This window comes from Battus philenor, unplaced genomic scaffold (genome assembly GCF_028537555.1).
Source record: "Battus philenor isolate CCGP_79_NKW_IND1 unplaced genomic scaffold, ilBatPhil1.0.hap1 SCAF_21, whole genome shotgun sequence".
NCBI lineage: Eukaryota > Metazoa > Arthropoda > Insecta > Lepidoptera > Papilionidae > Battus > Battus philenor.
In genome coordinates this window covers 4,220,777-4,235,103 of record NW_027181684.1, presented here as the reverse complement: position 1 = coordinate 4,235,103, position 14,327 = coordinate 4,220,777, and the positions used below count along the sequence as shown (strand labels likewise).

Below are 14,327 nucleotides of genomic sequence, written 5' to 3'. Positions count from 1 at the left end.
GTTAGCCAGGAAAATTGGTAACCGTTGAAGTCGAGATTCGGCCCTCTAGGGCGCCTTTGTCAGGAGCGGACATTATCAACGAGTGACAGCAAAAGCAGAATTCTCTTCAGCCTAGTTATTCCAAGGAGCATCCACCAGCATGAGCATGAGCTCGGCGGCAACCTCCCAATCCCGTGCAATAGTATATGTATTAGAAAGTGGCAGCCCAAGCCAAGGCTCCCCCGGGTACCCTCAAACTTCGCTACTTTAAAAAGAGGTCTTAGGCGTACCTAAGCGCCCTCTGCGCCCCCTGAATTTGCAAATTCCATTTAGGCAACATTGGCGGTACAGTCCAAATTCATTTTCATTCCGTACGTTTTTCTAATTATTTAGAATAGACAAACTCTCTTCTATTCATAAGGTTATGAGCTCGCAAATATCGTAAAATAAAGAATTTCGAAGTCGTCACACACAAGTTTATTTTTGTATTAAAGTACTTCTAAAAAAATGTTTTGAACATACATACAAATAAATAACAGAGATTTTTTCATAACAAAAGTCAATATAAATAAAATCCTTTATTAAACAGATTGTTTTAATATTTCGTGATTCATAAGACCCAGCCATTGTCCAGTCGTTCTTCCATGGGCTTCGTAAAGAATTGACATCTTCTAAATTTCTCTAATATTTCGCCCTAAAACAAAATGGCAAATGACAAACATGCACAGAGTACGAATATGAATTTATTTCACTATAATACATACGGGACCCGTCTTTTTGATCGTCTCGCTGTAAAATGTGACGGCGCTAGAACCTGTTCCATAAAGCGGGTACTTTAGATGCATCTACAAAAATTTGTATTTTTTTTTAATTAAGTTCGATTATATTACAAACAGTCTGCACTACATTTTCTATAATTTTAAATATATTTTCAATATTAACGATACTTTTGTGCAGCATTTTTTACCGATATACCCATAAGGTATGTGGTAATATTCGCCAAAAGTAGAAAAAGCTTCAAATTAAAAGTAAAATAATTCACAAGTACATAATAAAAATACAATTACCACGCTGGTACATCGTAAAATATAAATTGAATCAACTAAAAAAAATGGTAAAATATTATTATTGAAAACATCAAAACAGAAATAAAAAAAAATTACGATCAAATTGCACGATGAATAAAATCGATTATTCGATCGTTAAGGTTACCCCCCTCAATTTCATCAAAAAATTGATAAATTAGAATATTGCATAGGTAAATACAGTAAGTGTTAAACAAATTCTTAAAAACATGCTAAACATAATTTTAAACTGAAAACTAAATACGAACATTCTATTCTTACCAACTACATTCTCTCTTACCGTTTTATCAGCAGTCACTTCTAAATTACGAGGTATAAATTGATCTTTTATATAATGAGTGTTATATTCCGTACACTGTTCGTTAGAAGTATTTGCTGTTGACATTTCTTCAATAACTTCCTCAAGTATTTGTTCCCAGTAAAAGTTTGTTAGCATTCGCTTCCGTATACCTTCAATTTCAAAATATAATTATTCATTTTAAAGAAGTCTATATTCTGAAAAAAGTTTCCTGGCAAAAAATTGTCGAAAGTATGCTATTAAGATTTAAAGACAACATGTATCCTGGAATATACCAACTAAAATTTGAGTAATTGAATTGTTATAAAAGAGAATTCTATTTCTAATGATGCAATAGTTTTTTACCTTCCCCAAAATGTGTTTTCTTTGGAACGGTATAACAATCGCGCATTTCACTTCCTTGCTTTGGAACCACTCGACCATCTTGCAGAATCCAAGGCCGACTATACCCTTTACCCTTTCCATACGCTGATGGTTCTATGGGTACCTTAGGATGCAGTTTAATTCTTTCAGCTGGTCTTATTTTCATTTGAGTTTCATCCAGCTCATCATCCGGTAAATCAGCTTGAATTTCCTTACTGTTTTCTGTGATGTCCATTTTTAATTTATTTTAAAATATTAGAGCAAATTTAATGACACGATTAATTCTCGTATTATTTACGTTGCTATAGCATCCGACAATGTAGACTATGTTATATACTTCATTATTTACTATGTTTTTTAATTGCACACCAGTTTTTGACCTGTAGAAGCACTAATTCATGTATATTTGTAATAAAAATAAAATGTAATATACTATACTAAGCTATGCAATACTCTTTGCGATTGTCTTTTGGCAAAGTAAGGTCTGTCATCGATACAACTGCTGTCAATATCAGTCGAAAATGGCTGAGGCTTGTCAGTTTGTCCGAAAACAAGACTTGCCTCCTCCAGGAGGCTATAAACCGATTCCTTATAAAAGAGTACCTGCTAAAACATTGTTTAGCGGTAAGTAGTGAAGATTTATATAAGTTTATAGTTTCTAGGCATATTATGTAATCTGGTTTATAGGTTAAGTTACTTGATATAAAATTTAAGATAAACTAAACAATATTAATTTTAGTGATAGAAAAATTAATAAAAACTATGTTTTGTTAGTCAATATATTTGATACTTCGTTATTGTCGCTTTTAAGGGTACACTTTATTCGCTGGCTACATTGGTATAACCATTGGTTCAATTTATTTATATCACCTGACTGCAAAGAGAATTAAGAAACATGAGATCGAGATGCGTTCAGCCAAAATGGCGATTTATCCAATGCTACTGGCTGAGAGGGACAGGGAGTACTTGAAGCAGCTCAGAAGGAACCGTGATGCTGAGGCTGAACTTATGAAAGATGTCCCCGGATGGGAGGTAAATAGTTACTTCATTTTCTCTTTGCTCTTTTCTTCCACTTCACCTGCCAATACATACAAAAATAACACTTCACTCCTTGAGCTAATGTCCACTTAGATGTCCCCTCCCATAGTAAAGACTTTACTCACTTCTCCTTTTCAATGCAAGCTATACTTCTCTGGAATGCGCTTCCCCACTATATTAGGGTGAATCATCATGATAGCTGGATTTTATTATTTATTATATATTTATAGGCAGTTTATGTAGATTTTTAAATATATATATTATGGTATATTTATATATAATTACATTATATAGTAGCCATTAGTATATTAATATACTTACTTTACTTACTACCCAAACAGTTAACTGGCTGGGAATGCCTTTACCATTAAGTTCACTGTTGTACAAAAATGTATAGTTTTTTTTAATAAATAGTCAACCAAAAACTGAAGATTGATTAATATTATTTAATCAGATTTTTTTAAGAATTATGTAAGTGTCTTAAAGAAAAAGTACCCATTCATATTTTCTGTGTGTAAAATCAAGATTTGTCTTAATGACATTCAATTGCAGATTGAAGGTAGCTAACTTAAAAAGACTTCAGCTTTAGCCCTGGCTTGAGCAGTTGCTACTGTAGAACTAAAGTTAGCCCCCATCCTAAATACTTAAATATGTTGCCTAAAATTTTCTGGGCATATCTCTATCAATTTATTCTTACCATTTTTGTGAATAAGTTTGAATTTAATTATCTTTAATATGTTCTGGCCAAGATGAGACTATTTTAGGACCATTATCTTTAAAAGTTAATACGAGAATATGATAACATCATTATTTGTGAATGATAGGACATTTCCTTGACTAGATGTTATTATTTTCCAAAGGATTTCTTGGTTACCTGCAGACATTAGATCCATACACCTTTACACCACTTTTATGATGCTACAGAAACATTTTTACCATGCCCTAGGCATGCTTGTGTAGATCACTGCACCCAAATCAAACCCTCTATCAAGAGGGTTGGATTTGGGTTACTCCATTCAATATGTCCACTGTAATAGCTTGTGGCAGTGCATTCTCTCATCCTCACCTTCATTGGCCCTAATCTTATTTAATAAGGCATTAGAAATGATATAAGAAGAACCTTAAGGAATGTTAGCAGAAAAGTGACCTTTGGATTTAGAGCCATTCATTCTACCCTAGATATCAGTTGCCTTCTTTTTACAAAAGTGGCCAAAGTATGTTAAAATTTTATATTGAATAATAGTTGGTGCGACAAGGTGGTTCTATTCTCAACTTGATGGCCATGTTTTTTACACTGAAAAGTCTGTTTTTTCATAATTCCTGTTTTATCTTGATTGTTGCAAGGTAAAGGTAAACAAACTGAAAAAGGACATTTTGTACAAATCATAAATTTTGGTTCTTCGTTTTTCTAAAGCTTGATCATTCAGAAACTAGTCTACTAATTTTATTCAGTTTACCTTTTGTGATATTGTTTTATACTTTTTTTAATACATTCATTAATACCTGCGGTGTACCAATATTTTAATGGTTATTAAAACACTAATGGGACATCAGTTACTACATGGTTAGGTTTTCTTTGAAGAGAAAAGAACTATAATGAAATTGCTAATTAATTTATTACACTATAATGTTTGTATTTATCTGCAATGGTAAAAGTCTTAATACCACTTGTATTTATTTTATGTGTAATACGCATTAGGTTTTTATTTCCTGATTAACTTTTTTATTTTGTTTTAGGTTGGCACCTATTACGGGGAGCCCATTTACAAGCTTGTACCTCCTGATGCTCTAGTAGAGCCTATCTTCCATGAATACTACGCTCATTCTAATCCATCAGATTGGTTCAGGAGGGTTTGCATTAAACTTCGCTCTTAAACAGCTTCAGGGGCCTATTTTTCAATAAACAATTTAAAATTAACAGAAGTTTACTTAAAATGCACACAGTGAAAATGGATATATGTGTTTTCTATCAACAAAATGGGAAATGGGCCAAGGCTGAGAAGCAGTAGGCAATGATAATTTATGTAGCTTCAAATAAATTCAGTGTTACAAACATATTGTTTTATTACAAAGAAAACCCAGTACAAATTCAATAAAATTAACAAGTATCATCAGATTATTATTTAATTTCATTCAATAATCACACATTGTAAATGTGTAAATAAAGTAAAACTAATTTTAATAGTAAATTTAAATGTATTCACTTTCACCTTGATCAATATAATGTACATCTAAACATGACGATATTGTATATTCTGTATTCAACATAAATTCTATCTTGGCGTCATTTTTTTACTGAACTGTCACTGCTGCCGAAATGGCATTTAATGATTCCCGCGGGTATGAGGTAGCAAAGGTAACGTAGTGTAACGAACAAAGATGGCGCCTAGCCTAAGACATCTTTTAACTTTTTCGGTACGAGCGTTGACTATAGTCAACGGCTCCGGCAACGAGCCAGTCTTGCTAATAAATGCAATTGTGATGAGTGTTTTACATTACAAGCGGATATTACTTTTAACGTAATTAAGGTAGTATTTGTTATTTCAGTATGTTCAAATTTATTCGTTAAATTTAACTTAAAGTAATTGGTTTATTCAATATATCGCCAGTTTTAAAGTAATACAGTAAATGTTATTTTTTGATTCCACACAAAACACATCCTGATACGACACATTACGGTCACCTAATGTAATTATAATAAACTGTAATTGCAGAGACGGAAATAGCAGTTTGTGGGTACTAGAGATGGGTAGCTCGCGAGCTAATGACAAGAAAGATATATATCTTTTCAAAAGATATAATCACTCTTTAGCTCGCATGTGGTCCAATTATACATCTATATTTTTATACTAAAGTCAATTTTCGTGACGAGCTACGGTTCATTCAGAATTAGAGAGAAAGAGATAGGCTTATATAGCAATTTACACGTAAAAAGAGAGAGACAGATATCTACTGCATTTTTATATAAAAAATGTAAATTATGGATTTTCAAAACGTCATCACGCGCGCGGGCTTTAACTATTTTATGCTTTATGACAGACAAAGTGTTTTTTTTTTTTGTTTAAATGACCCCCGCTATTGGGGGCCTCTCGTTCCCCTATCTTAGGTGGGACAGGGACTTATTTTTCAATTTATTTTTTCACAGTTATTTTTATTTTCATACTCTTCTGTCGTTCATCACATACTCTTTCGGTCTTGTCTGTCTTTCGTGCTACATTTCTACTTTCTTTCTCGTTCGCTCTGTTCGTCTGACATTCTTCCCTTTTTTTTCTTTTGACATTTAATTTGTAATTTTGATTAACATTTTCTTATCATTGTAACTTATACTATAATTATCACATATTTGTTCTCTTAGCCTTTTATTTTGTTTTATCTTTTTTATAAATTGTTTGTTTTGTTTCTTTCAATCGCTTTTTTGGCGATTTCTCTGCATAGGGATATAAATGTCGTTTTGTTTTCGCCACCAATCAGGGAGGGTATTGTCTCCTCCCTGATTTGAACCCCAGACCGGCACTCGAAGCCGAGAGACAAAGTGTTTAAATTCGTACGTTTTATTCCGCCTTACTGATTCCTAAGTCAGCTAAAATAGCCAAACATATTATAATGAATATATTTTAGGCTTAGCTGCTTTATTCTCTCTCTGAGCCATACTAGGCTAAAGATTAAGAGTGATATATATCCCAAGATCAAAAAGATATAAATCACTCTTCTTGTCAGGGATACAATTTGCCCATCTCTAGTGGGTACCCGGTAGAACTTCCGCTCAGGCTGCTACATATCATTATTTTACCGAAATGGAGGGCCCCTGAGCTTTTAGAATGGATCTATGTGTTTACACATTATTTGGCAGTCGTTTGAACGTGTTGTAATGGCAGTTATATGACTATAATAACTACTCCATCCTAGTTTAAGAAAATGTAATTTACTCAACGACAGGCGCCATCTATTGACAACTTGCCCATTTTATTAGCGCCATCTAGTGGAACTAGTAAGTTCATAGCAATAATAGGGCGGTTTTTGCACAAATATTAGTTTAGTTAGGTTATTTATGTATTCAGTAAAATTAAATTTGTTTCAAATAAACACTGAATTAAGGCTCATCTTTCTCTTGAGGGTCCCTCTAATCCGTATATCATGGGCACACTACCTTTTGAAACGCAGACATAGTGACTGTATCTATACAAGCCTAACACAGCCCTGTATATCGCAATAAGTTAATGCTCGCAGTGGCGACGCTCATGCCTATTTCCTCAACCCATACCTCGCTGCTCTTTCAAAAGGCGGTACACCTTCGGTCGCTCAATTATAAAACAATGTCGTGTTAAACACAAAAAGACTGCCACCAAAATTTAAATGTAAGCAAACGCATACGACAAATAAGGTAATTTTTAAATAAAACATTTTTCAACGAATTTATTTTTTTAATTGGCTGTAAAGTGTATGTACCAGATGTAAATTTTCCATAATCGATTAAAATAAAAAAGACTTGATTCTCAATGTTAACATTACGATCAAAGGTTGTGACGGTTTATGTATATTTATATATATTAATTAAAAAAAAATAAAAAAATCAGATGAAACAACTTATCTTTAAACTATACATTTAGCTGTCATATATTATTTGAATTATTTAAGTATTGAAACATATGTCAACATATTCTTTATTAAAAAATAATTTATGGAACCTTGTATTTCTTATTGAAAATAATAAATTTTAGAAATGCTTGGTATAAGATGGGCAGGTAGAAGCTAAGGTAAAACTACGCGACCTCGGTTTTGGCTGTATAAAAATAATAGCAATACTGGCTAATTAAATCAATTTCCATAGATAATAAAGAAATGCATTACTATTTTTTTCTATCAAATTAAGCTTTGCTTCAATATTATTTATAAACTCACAAAAAATTCCCTTTTTCCACCTGCCTGAATCCATAGAGGTAATCCATCACTAGGAATCACTGATTCTAGTTATAAAATCAACACATAACACCACAAATTGTTTGTAAATAAAGTACCTTTAACATTAACTCTTTATATCTATTAATTCAAAACAAATTACCGGTAGCAAAATTATTTTACAAAATTTTAGCAGTCAATATACATATTAGTTGCCATATTTATTTTGACTTCTTAATTATTACCTTCGGTTTTAGTTTTACAGTCCTAAGCTTGTGCATGTGGCTCATTACAAAGAACATGCCGGGGAAAGTAAGCACCAACAAATATAACCGGAGGAATGTGGGTAAGTGAAAAGCAAAGTTCCACTCGTTAGGCATTGAAACTGTGAACCTCTGTGTCTCTTCAAAGTAAGGAATGTTCCGCAGGATCACTATAGACTCGCAGAGTATGCCAAGGGGATACAGCGGAATCCACATTGTGTAACGAAGCCATGTTAATAAGTAAACCTCTTTCTTGTATATCTGCGATATGTAGAATGGATATCTGTAATTAATTTATGTCAATTATTACATTGTTCTTAATTAGGTTTAATATGGATATAAATTACAATAACACCTCCGTATTTAGAAACCAATTGCAATGGACAGTTTTATCAATTTATAAAAATGTGTATACATATGACTAGTAATTAATTAACTATTAGCATTTTATCATATTTTGTTATAGGACAGCTTTTTTGTATTCAACACATTCAGTTATTGTGGGTGTTTTTGAGGTATGAAATTATATTATAATAATAATGTAATTATATTAAAGTTATATTTATCCGTCCACCTAAATAAAAAGAAAACAAGTAATTATTTACGTATTTAATATTTATCTTTTCGTTTGGCCGTAACCATTTCTAGCCGAATTCTTCGATACACTTGTAAACATAATTTGATTAAGGGTCAAAACAAAGAGTAAACAGAAATCAGTATAAAAAGATTACACTTCTGAACTGTGTAATTTTCAGTTACTTTAAATGCATCCAAACCACGACAAGGAATGTTAAAACTAATTAATAGGAGTTAAATCCTTTGAATGTCGCTTCTCTCAACTCATCTAAATTTGTATGCTGTACAGTATTAACGAACTTAAACCATAATTTCAGAAACAATCACTGTTTTATATATTTTTATATATATATATATATATATATATATATATATATATACTGAAATAAGTAATACATAAGGAATTTCTAATGAGTATCCAGAGTACAACTAATTAACGCTCAGTCTTGGTAAATAGGCATTTTTGGTATCTTCACCTTGGACTTTTATAGATGGAACAAACTTAATGTAAGAGAGGATACAAATAATAATCAACATACAGGTCTAAGGTTTAATCAAAATAATTAGAATGATATCTATTTGTGGATCATGTGTATTTTGTGACTATTCAACATGACATGTCTTCGTGGTATGGTCGTATTTCGAACCAGCGACCTATTGCAATACCAAGTACACTAATTAAATTAGTAAGACAAAACATACAATTTCGTAACTCTTTTCTATTGTCATAAATAGGGCTAATTTGATTTATTTATTACCGTTCATTGTTTCGTTAAATATTCGAGTTTGTGTAACAATGTTTATTCAGATATTTTAATGTCACTATGTAAAGAAAGAATGTATTATATAGTTTTTGTCAACATTTCTTATTACAATTTCACTTCTATTTAAATGATGACATTTAATTTACTAAGTTAAAATTAGCATTTACAAAACCTTTCTTAATACAGTGCCATTGTTCCCGATTATCATCATTGAAAGTCCATTGGTGGACATGAGCCTCCTCTATAGGACGATGGGTATAGCTTGCATCCAGCGTTTTCCAACAAACTTGTAAAATGTCATCTGTCCAACTAATGGGCGGATGTCTTATACTAAGCTTACCAGTTTGTATATAAATATATGAATATAAAAAAATTGAAATTAGCTATGCAAAAAATTATTAGGGGGACCGTAATGTCGCTTTCTTTAGTTAAATTCACACAACTACATTTTTAACAAGTTTTATTTCTAATCAACAATATTTTCACCTTTATTATCAACTTAATTACAATCAAAAATATTGACATGTGCAGAAACCGCATTACTTTCCTCCTAATACATATATCATAATTTCGTAAGTGGTAGGACATCTAATATTGGACATATAGCCTTCTCTACATATTTTGAATAGAACCGACTCATAGCTTTCTGTTTCTAGCATCATTTTATCATATATATATAAATAAATATACATATATATATATCTATATATATCCACATATTCACATATATATATATATATACACATATATGTGTGTGTGTAAATATATATTTACTTTTAATAATAAATGATTGCATATGTATTGATGTTACCTGACAATTTCAATGAGCGTCCATATAACAAAGAGATAAAAGACGACCGGTTTTGTTTGCATTCGTGGCTCTGCCTCAATCATCACAAACAGGACGAATGCACGACCGCTTACTTGCAAAAATGGTACCAACACTCCTCCCTAAAATAAAAAAAAATTGTTAACAAATTTCAGCGGTAAAATTTTTAATAAATTACAATAGCTATGTGTATCCTAGTATGAACAGACAATTTTAAAGATATGGCTATATTGGTGGCAGATAAATAGTAAATGTTAACTTATTATCACAGATCACCTATTCAAATACCATAAGTAGTTTACTTGGAGAAAACATAATCACCACTCACAAGTAACAATGTAAAATAAGTAGCCTATACCCAGACCCTTGAAGAATATGTGATATCATCTTATCTGCACTAAGCCAGTGTGTAAGGAAAAATGGAATATTTCATAATAAATCATAGTAGCCTCAAACAATTGATACAAAAATGAAGCTTATATATATATATATATATAAGTTGTTAAGTTGCTTATTTATTTTTTTACCCAGTTACACAAAACTTATTAAGATCATATTAAAATTTCCAAGGACGCCACATAGAATTTAAAATGTTTTTAATCAATGTAAAATCATTTAAAAAGAATTGGATGTAATTAATGTAAATAAAATAAGTAATTCTCCCTCTTATTTTGATTCATAGAATCACAGACAAAATTAAATGTTATTTTGATATTCTAGATATTAACATACCTTAGTATACCCAAACATGGGATGCATAACTTCAAGATACTGCATAAGTTGAAGGAACTTCATTGCCGGGCCAACATGCTCATATGTATCCGTAACTGATTCATACTCTAATTTTGCATAACGCACTACCATCACCGACATCACATACATGAATCCAATGAATTGGAAAAGATTGTAGATAATAAGGTAAACTTTCTTAAAGTCTTCTGAAAAGATTAAATTATATATATATACACATAAATGTAACATTTGATTACAAATTATCAGTTCACATAATAAGGATTATTTTTCTAAATTACTAAGAACCAAACAAAGCCAATTTTCCATTACTTATTAATCAGTCAATTTATTTCTCCATAAAACCTAGCTTATTTAAAATATAATATGCTATTTTCCTTTTATATTTTTCAAGTAAAATTTACAGTCATCACAAGTTATCTTTTTAAATTAGAAACTAAACAATGTATATTTTCAACATCATTTTATCCATAACATGTCCATAGCTGGACATCTACATACTTTTAATAAAGAAGTAGTTGCAACCAGCTTCTTTAGATTACTTTAACAAAATGCAGCAGTGTCCTACATTGCACTTGCCATTCTGAAGAATCCTCTCCAGAACCTCAAATCTCTAGCAGCCATATGTTCAGAATACTACATTGCCTGCCTACTCCAAATTCAGCATGCTATACTACAGGACTATGTTGGCTACTTTTGCTTGCCTATGGGACTCCCCATTTCCGATTCAATATCATATAGAAATCCTAAATATAGCCCTCTCCATGGTCCATTGAGCAAAGTAAGTTTTTGTGTCTTATATGTTTTATATTAAATTTTGAAGATTTGGATTATAAAATAATTATCACCTTTTCTATACCCCATTTCCTCTTTATGAAGTTTGTCATACATTCCTGGATAGTCTCTCATGACATCCCTTGCTTCTTCATCACTGTCCAATCCATCTTCAGATTTCCAAAGGTCAAAATTAATCTACAACAGTGTGGTAAATAACATTCATATTTAAGTTATTTAGCCGTTAATAATCCAAATAATGGCTTATCTTTCTTGCAATCACATTCATATTTTCACAAAGATATTACATACACTATTTTAGATAAGAAAATATTTTAGTAATTATCAGTAGTCCTAGATATCCACTAATATATGTGAGCAAACAATGACAATTATTTGTACACATTTAAAATGGGAATAGTAGCTGTTTAAAAAATGATTATTTTTTAAACATTTGATATAATTAATTACAATAAGGCAACCAACACACATTGATACTAAAAATAAATATAAAACAAGTTCTTTAATCATGCTTTTCAAATCTCTATCAGGTTATAATCAAAACAATGCATTTTATTCTCAGTTTTATTTCTTATGCAGAGTTAGACTCTTACTAAAACTATCAGCAAATGTTTAGATATATACAGAAAGCACAAAAACTTGGAGTCACCAATATATATGATTAGTGGGTAAAGGAGAGTTATCAGCTGAGCAAGTGTCTGTTCCTGTATGATGGGGATGAATTCAAATCAGCATTCGGATCAGATCAATAATGCAAAAAGAATTCAACATTAAAAAGTATTGTAGCTGTAATGGCCAGCAATAGGGAGTTTGAATGCTACGCTTTATTGGGCCATAATATTCGAAGTATTCTTTATATATATATATAATAGCTGATAACTCTCCTTTACCCACTAATCATATATATTGGTGACTCCAAGTTTTTGTGCTCCTTTCATAACTCATATCCTCCTGCTAATGGCATAAAAGAATATCCAATGATGATTTTGAAGAGAGCCAATATTAAAAAAATCTTAACCACATTTAAAAACCAGTAGCAGCAGTAAGTACCAAGTACCAAGGTTTATATAAAAATGTCAAAATCTAAAATGGATCTTATTGACCACTAACAGAAGATGAATATTATGGCGGAAAAATCCCATACTTTGTTAAGAGCACCAGTGCAGAGTCAGTTTTTACACTAAAATATAGTGGACAAGGGAGAGCTTACTCTAAAAATTTAAAAAAAAACTAGGTGACACAAGGATAACACTACATTAGGTAGCACATACATACACAAGCGCAAGTTTATAACAACAACCCAAAGAAGTCCTATCTATAACAGGGCTGAGCTATAGAAGATCCAAAAAATTTGCTTTTATTTTGTTAGCATCATTAGAACTGTTACCTAACACCATATCAGCAAAGCTTAATGTCCCGCAAACTATATATATCTTTATAAGAAGAGATCAAAGAACAGGCTAGAAGCTTAATATATAGAGATATGCAAAGTATTTGGTAATAAGCAAGTAATTCATAAAATATTATTATTATTATTGAGTCAAATTTTTTGATTGATATGATTTCTGCAGAATTTTAAAGTACACTCTCAAGAATAAATTTTGTATTAAATATACAAAAACAATAAGAAAATATGATTAAAAATATACAATAGGAGATTTGATAACTACATAACTTTTTAATAACATAGGTAAGTATTTTACCAAGCTAAGATTTTAAAAAATATGTTTTCCTTGCGAAATGCGAAAGTCCAAAACAATTCATGGCTGACCTTTAACCATGCTGGCTTCTGTGGCTGCGCTGTAAGACGCGGCCACCATCCCACTTTCTGTTTCTTTAATATCAGCTCCACTCGATTTTCAAATAATTGTACAGTTGTAGCTTCATCATTGTTCTATAACATAATTTATTTATCACGGACTTTGTACTGTATCTAGATTCATAGTTATAAAAGACATAAATTAAAAAAAAACAGGTGTTTTTTTTTTAAAATAACTAATCGCAATTGGTCGGCCGGTAAATTTATTAATTTCTGTTAAAATTATAAGCAATTTATAATGGTAAATAACTCGTTTGTAATATTTTACGTTAAATAATTTTATTCTTACTTACAGATTGTAGAGGCGAATATAGGTCTAAACTAAATTCATATTGTGTTTCACCATGAGCTCCAATACCTTGCCCGGAAAATTTTACTTTATTATCAATAACATCCACAGCCGGTTTAACCACATTTTTCAAGTCAATCTTTAATGAGATACATTTGTCAGTTTGAGCCCAATATACAAATGGACTAGGTACAACCATTATTAAGAATGGTAATAATCCGACTGAAGTACAAACAGAATAAAAATCACAATTTGCTAACTATAATATTGGATACATTCCATAGAATAACATTCTTGTCATAGAGTTTAAAGTATATACGAAAAAATATTTTGGTAATGAACGACATTAGAAATCTTGCCAGACGTAGTTATACAGTTTTATAATAAAGTTATATTTTATAACAAATATTTTCATCATAAAATATTACTACTAATATGAAAACATATTTCATTATAAAGCTAAATTTTTTACGATTTTGAAATTAATAATTGTAAAGAAGCAGCAGTATATAATTTCAATATTATCATTGTTAATGATCATCATAAGTTATTTTTACTAATTTGAAATTCTTAAATGCTTTTG

The 14,327-nt window shown here is 31.0% G+C and overlaps 3 protein-coding genes across 4 annotated transcripts; 1 reads left to right on the top strand and 2 right to left on the bottom strand.

Moving 5' to 3' along the window:
* Window positions 1-579: 579 nt before the first annotated feature.
* Window positions 580-2,113, bottom strand: LOC137923283 (uncharacterized). The gene is made up of 4 exons (XM_068766485.1): window positions 1,708-2,113; window positions 1,345-1,514; window positions 744-824; window positions 580-673 (listed from the first exon to the last, which is right to left on the bottom strand). Exons 1-4 carry the CDS (start codon window positions 1,958-1,960, stop codon window positions 590-592), a joined length of 588 nt encoding a protein of 195 aa, XP_068622586.1. The 5' UTR covers window positions 1,961-2,113; the 3' UTR covers window positions 580-589.
* Window positions 2,114-2,191: 78 nt separating this feature from the next.
* ND-B16.6 (NADH dehydrogenase (ubiquinone) B16.6 subunit) lies at window positions 2,192-4,816 on the top strand. Its single transcript, XM_068766486.1, has 3 exons — window positions 2,192-2,349; window positions 2,537-2,757; window positions 4,501-4,816. Exons 1-3 carry the CDS (start codon window positions 2,247-2,249, stop codon window positions 4,636-4,638), a joined length of 462 nt encoding a protein of 153 aa, XP_068622587.1. The 5' UTR covers window positions 2,192-2,246; the 3' UTR covers window positions 4,639-4,816.
* Window positions 4,817-7,528: 2,712 nt separating this feature from the next.
* Hacd2 (3-hydroxyacyl-CoA dehydratase 2) lies at window positions 7,529-14,036 on the bottom strand. 2 transcript variants are annotated; one of them, XM_068766427.1, is made up of 6 exons: window positions 13,749-14,036; window positions 13,408-13,530; window positions 11,690-11,813; window positions 10,824-11,026; window positions 10,074-10,213; window positions 7,529-8,205 (listed from the first exon to the last, which is right to left on the bottom strand). In XM_068766427.1, exons 1-6 carry the CDS (start codon window positions 13,941-13,943, stop codon window positions 7,881-7,883), a joined length of 1,110 nt encoding a protein of 369 aa, XP_068622528.1. In that variant the 5' UTR covers window positions 13,944-14,036; the 3' UTR covers window positions 7,529-7,880. The 2 variants fall into 2 exon arrangements, with proteins under 2 accessions (XP_068622528.1, XP_068622527.1); XM_068766426.1 differs by having other exon boundaries at window positions 10,824-11,029; window positions 13,749-14,035.
* Between the last annotated feature and the right edge of the window lie 291 nt (window positions 14,037-14,327).

Excerpts from the sequence above, each read along its gene's own strand:
- LOC137923283 (XM_068766485.1), bottom strand. The coding sequence starts at position 1,960 with ATGGACATCACAGAAAACAGTAAGGAAATTCAAGCTGATTTACCGGAT. Across the intron at positions 825-1,344 it reads AAGTGACTGCTGATAAAACG|ATGCATCTAAAGTACCCGCT; the intron begins GTAAGAGAGAAT and ends AAATTTTTGTAG. Across the intron at positions 674-743 it reads CGATCAAAAAGACGGGTCCC|GGCGAAATATTAGAGAAATT; the intron begins GTATGTATTATA and ends ATTTTGTTTTAG.
- Hacd2 (XM_068766426.1), bottom strand. The coding sequence starts at position 13,943 with ATGGTTGTACCTAGTCCATTTGTATATTGGGCTCAAACTGACAAATGT. Across the intron at positions 13,531-13,748 it reads TATATTCGCCTCTACAATCT|AACAATGATGAAGCTACAAC; the intron begins GTAAGTAAGAAT and ends ATTATGTTATAG. Across the intron at positions 10,214-10,823 it reads CCATGTTTGGGTATACTAAG|GGAGGAGTGTTGGTACCATT; the intron begins GTATGTTAATAT and ends TTTTTATTTTAG.
- ND-B16.6 (XM_068766486.1), top strand. The coding sequence starts at position 2,247 with ATGGCTGAGGCTTGTCAGTTTGTCCGAAAACAAGACTTGCCTCCTCCA. Across the intron at positions 2,350-2,536 it reads TGCTAAAACATTGTTTAGCG|GGTACACTTTATTCGCTGGC; the intron begins GTAAGTAGTGAA and ends GTCGCTTTTAAG. Across the intron at positions 2,758-4,500 it reads AAGATGTCCCCGGATGGGAG|GTTGGCACCTATTACGGGGA; the intron begins GTAAATAGTTAC and ends ATTTTGTTTTAG.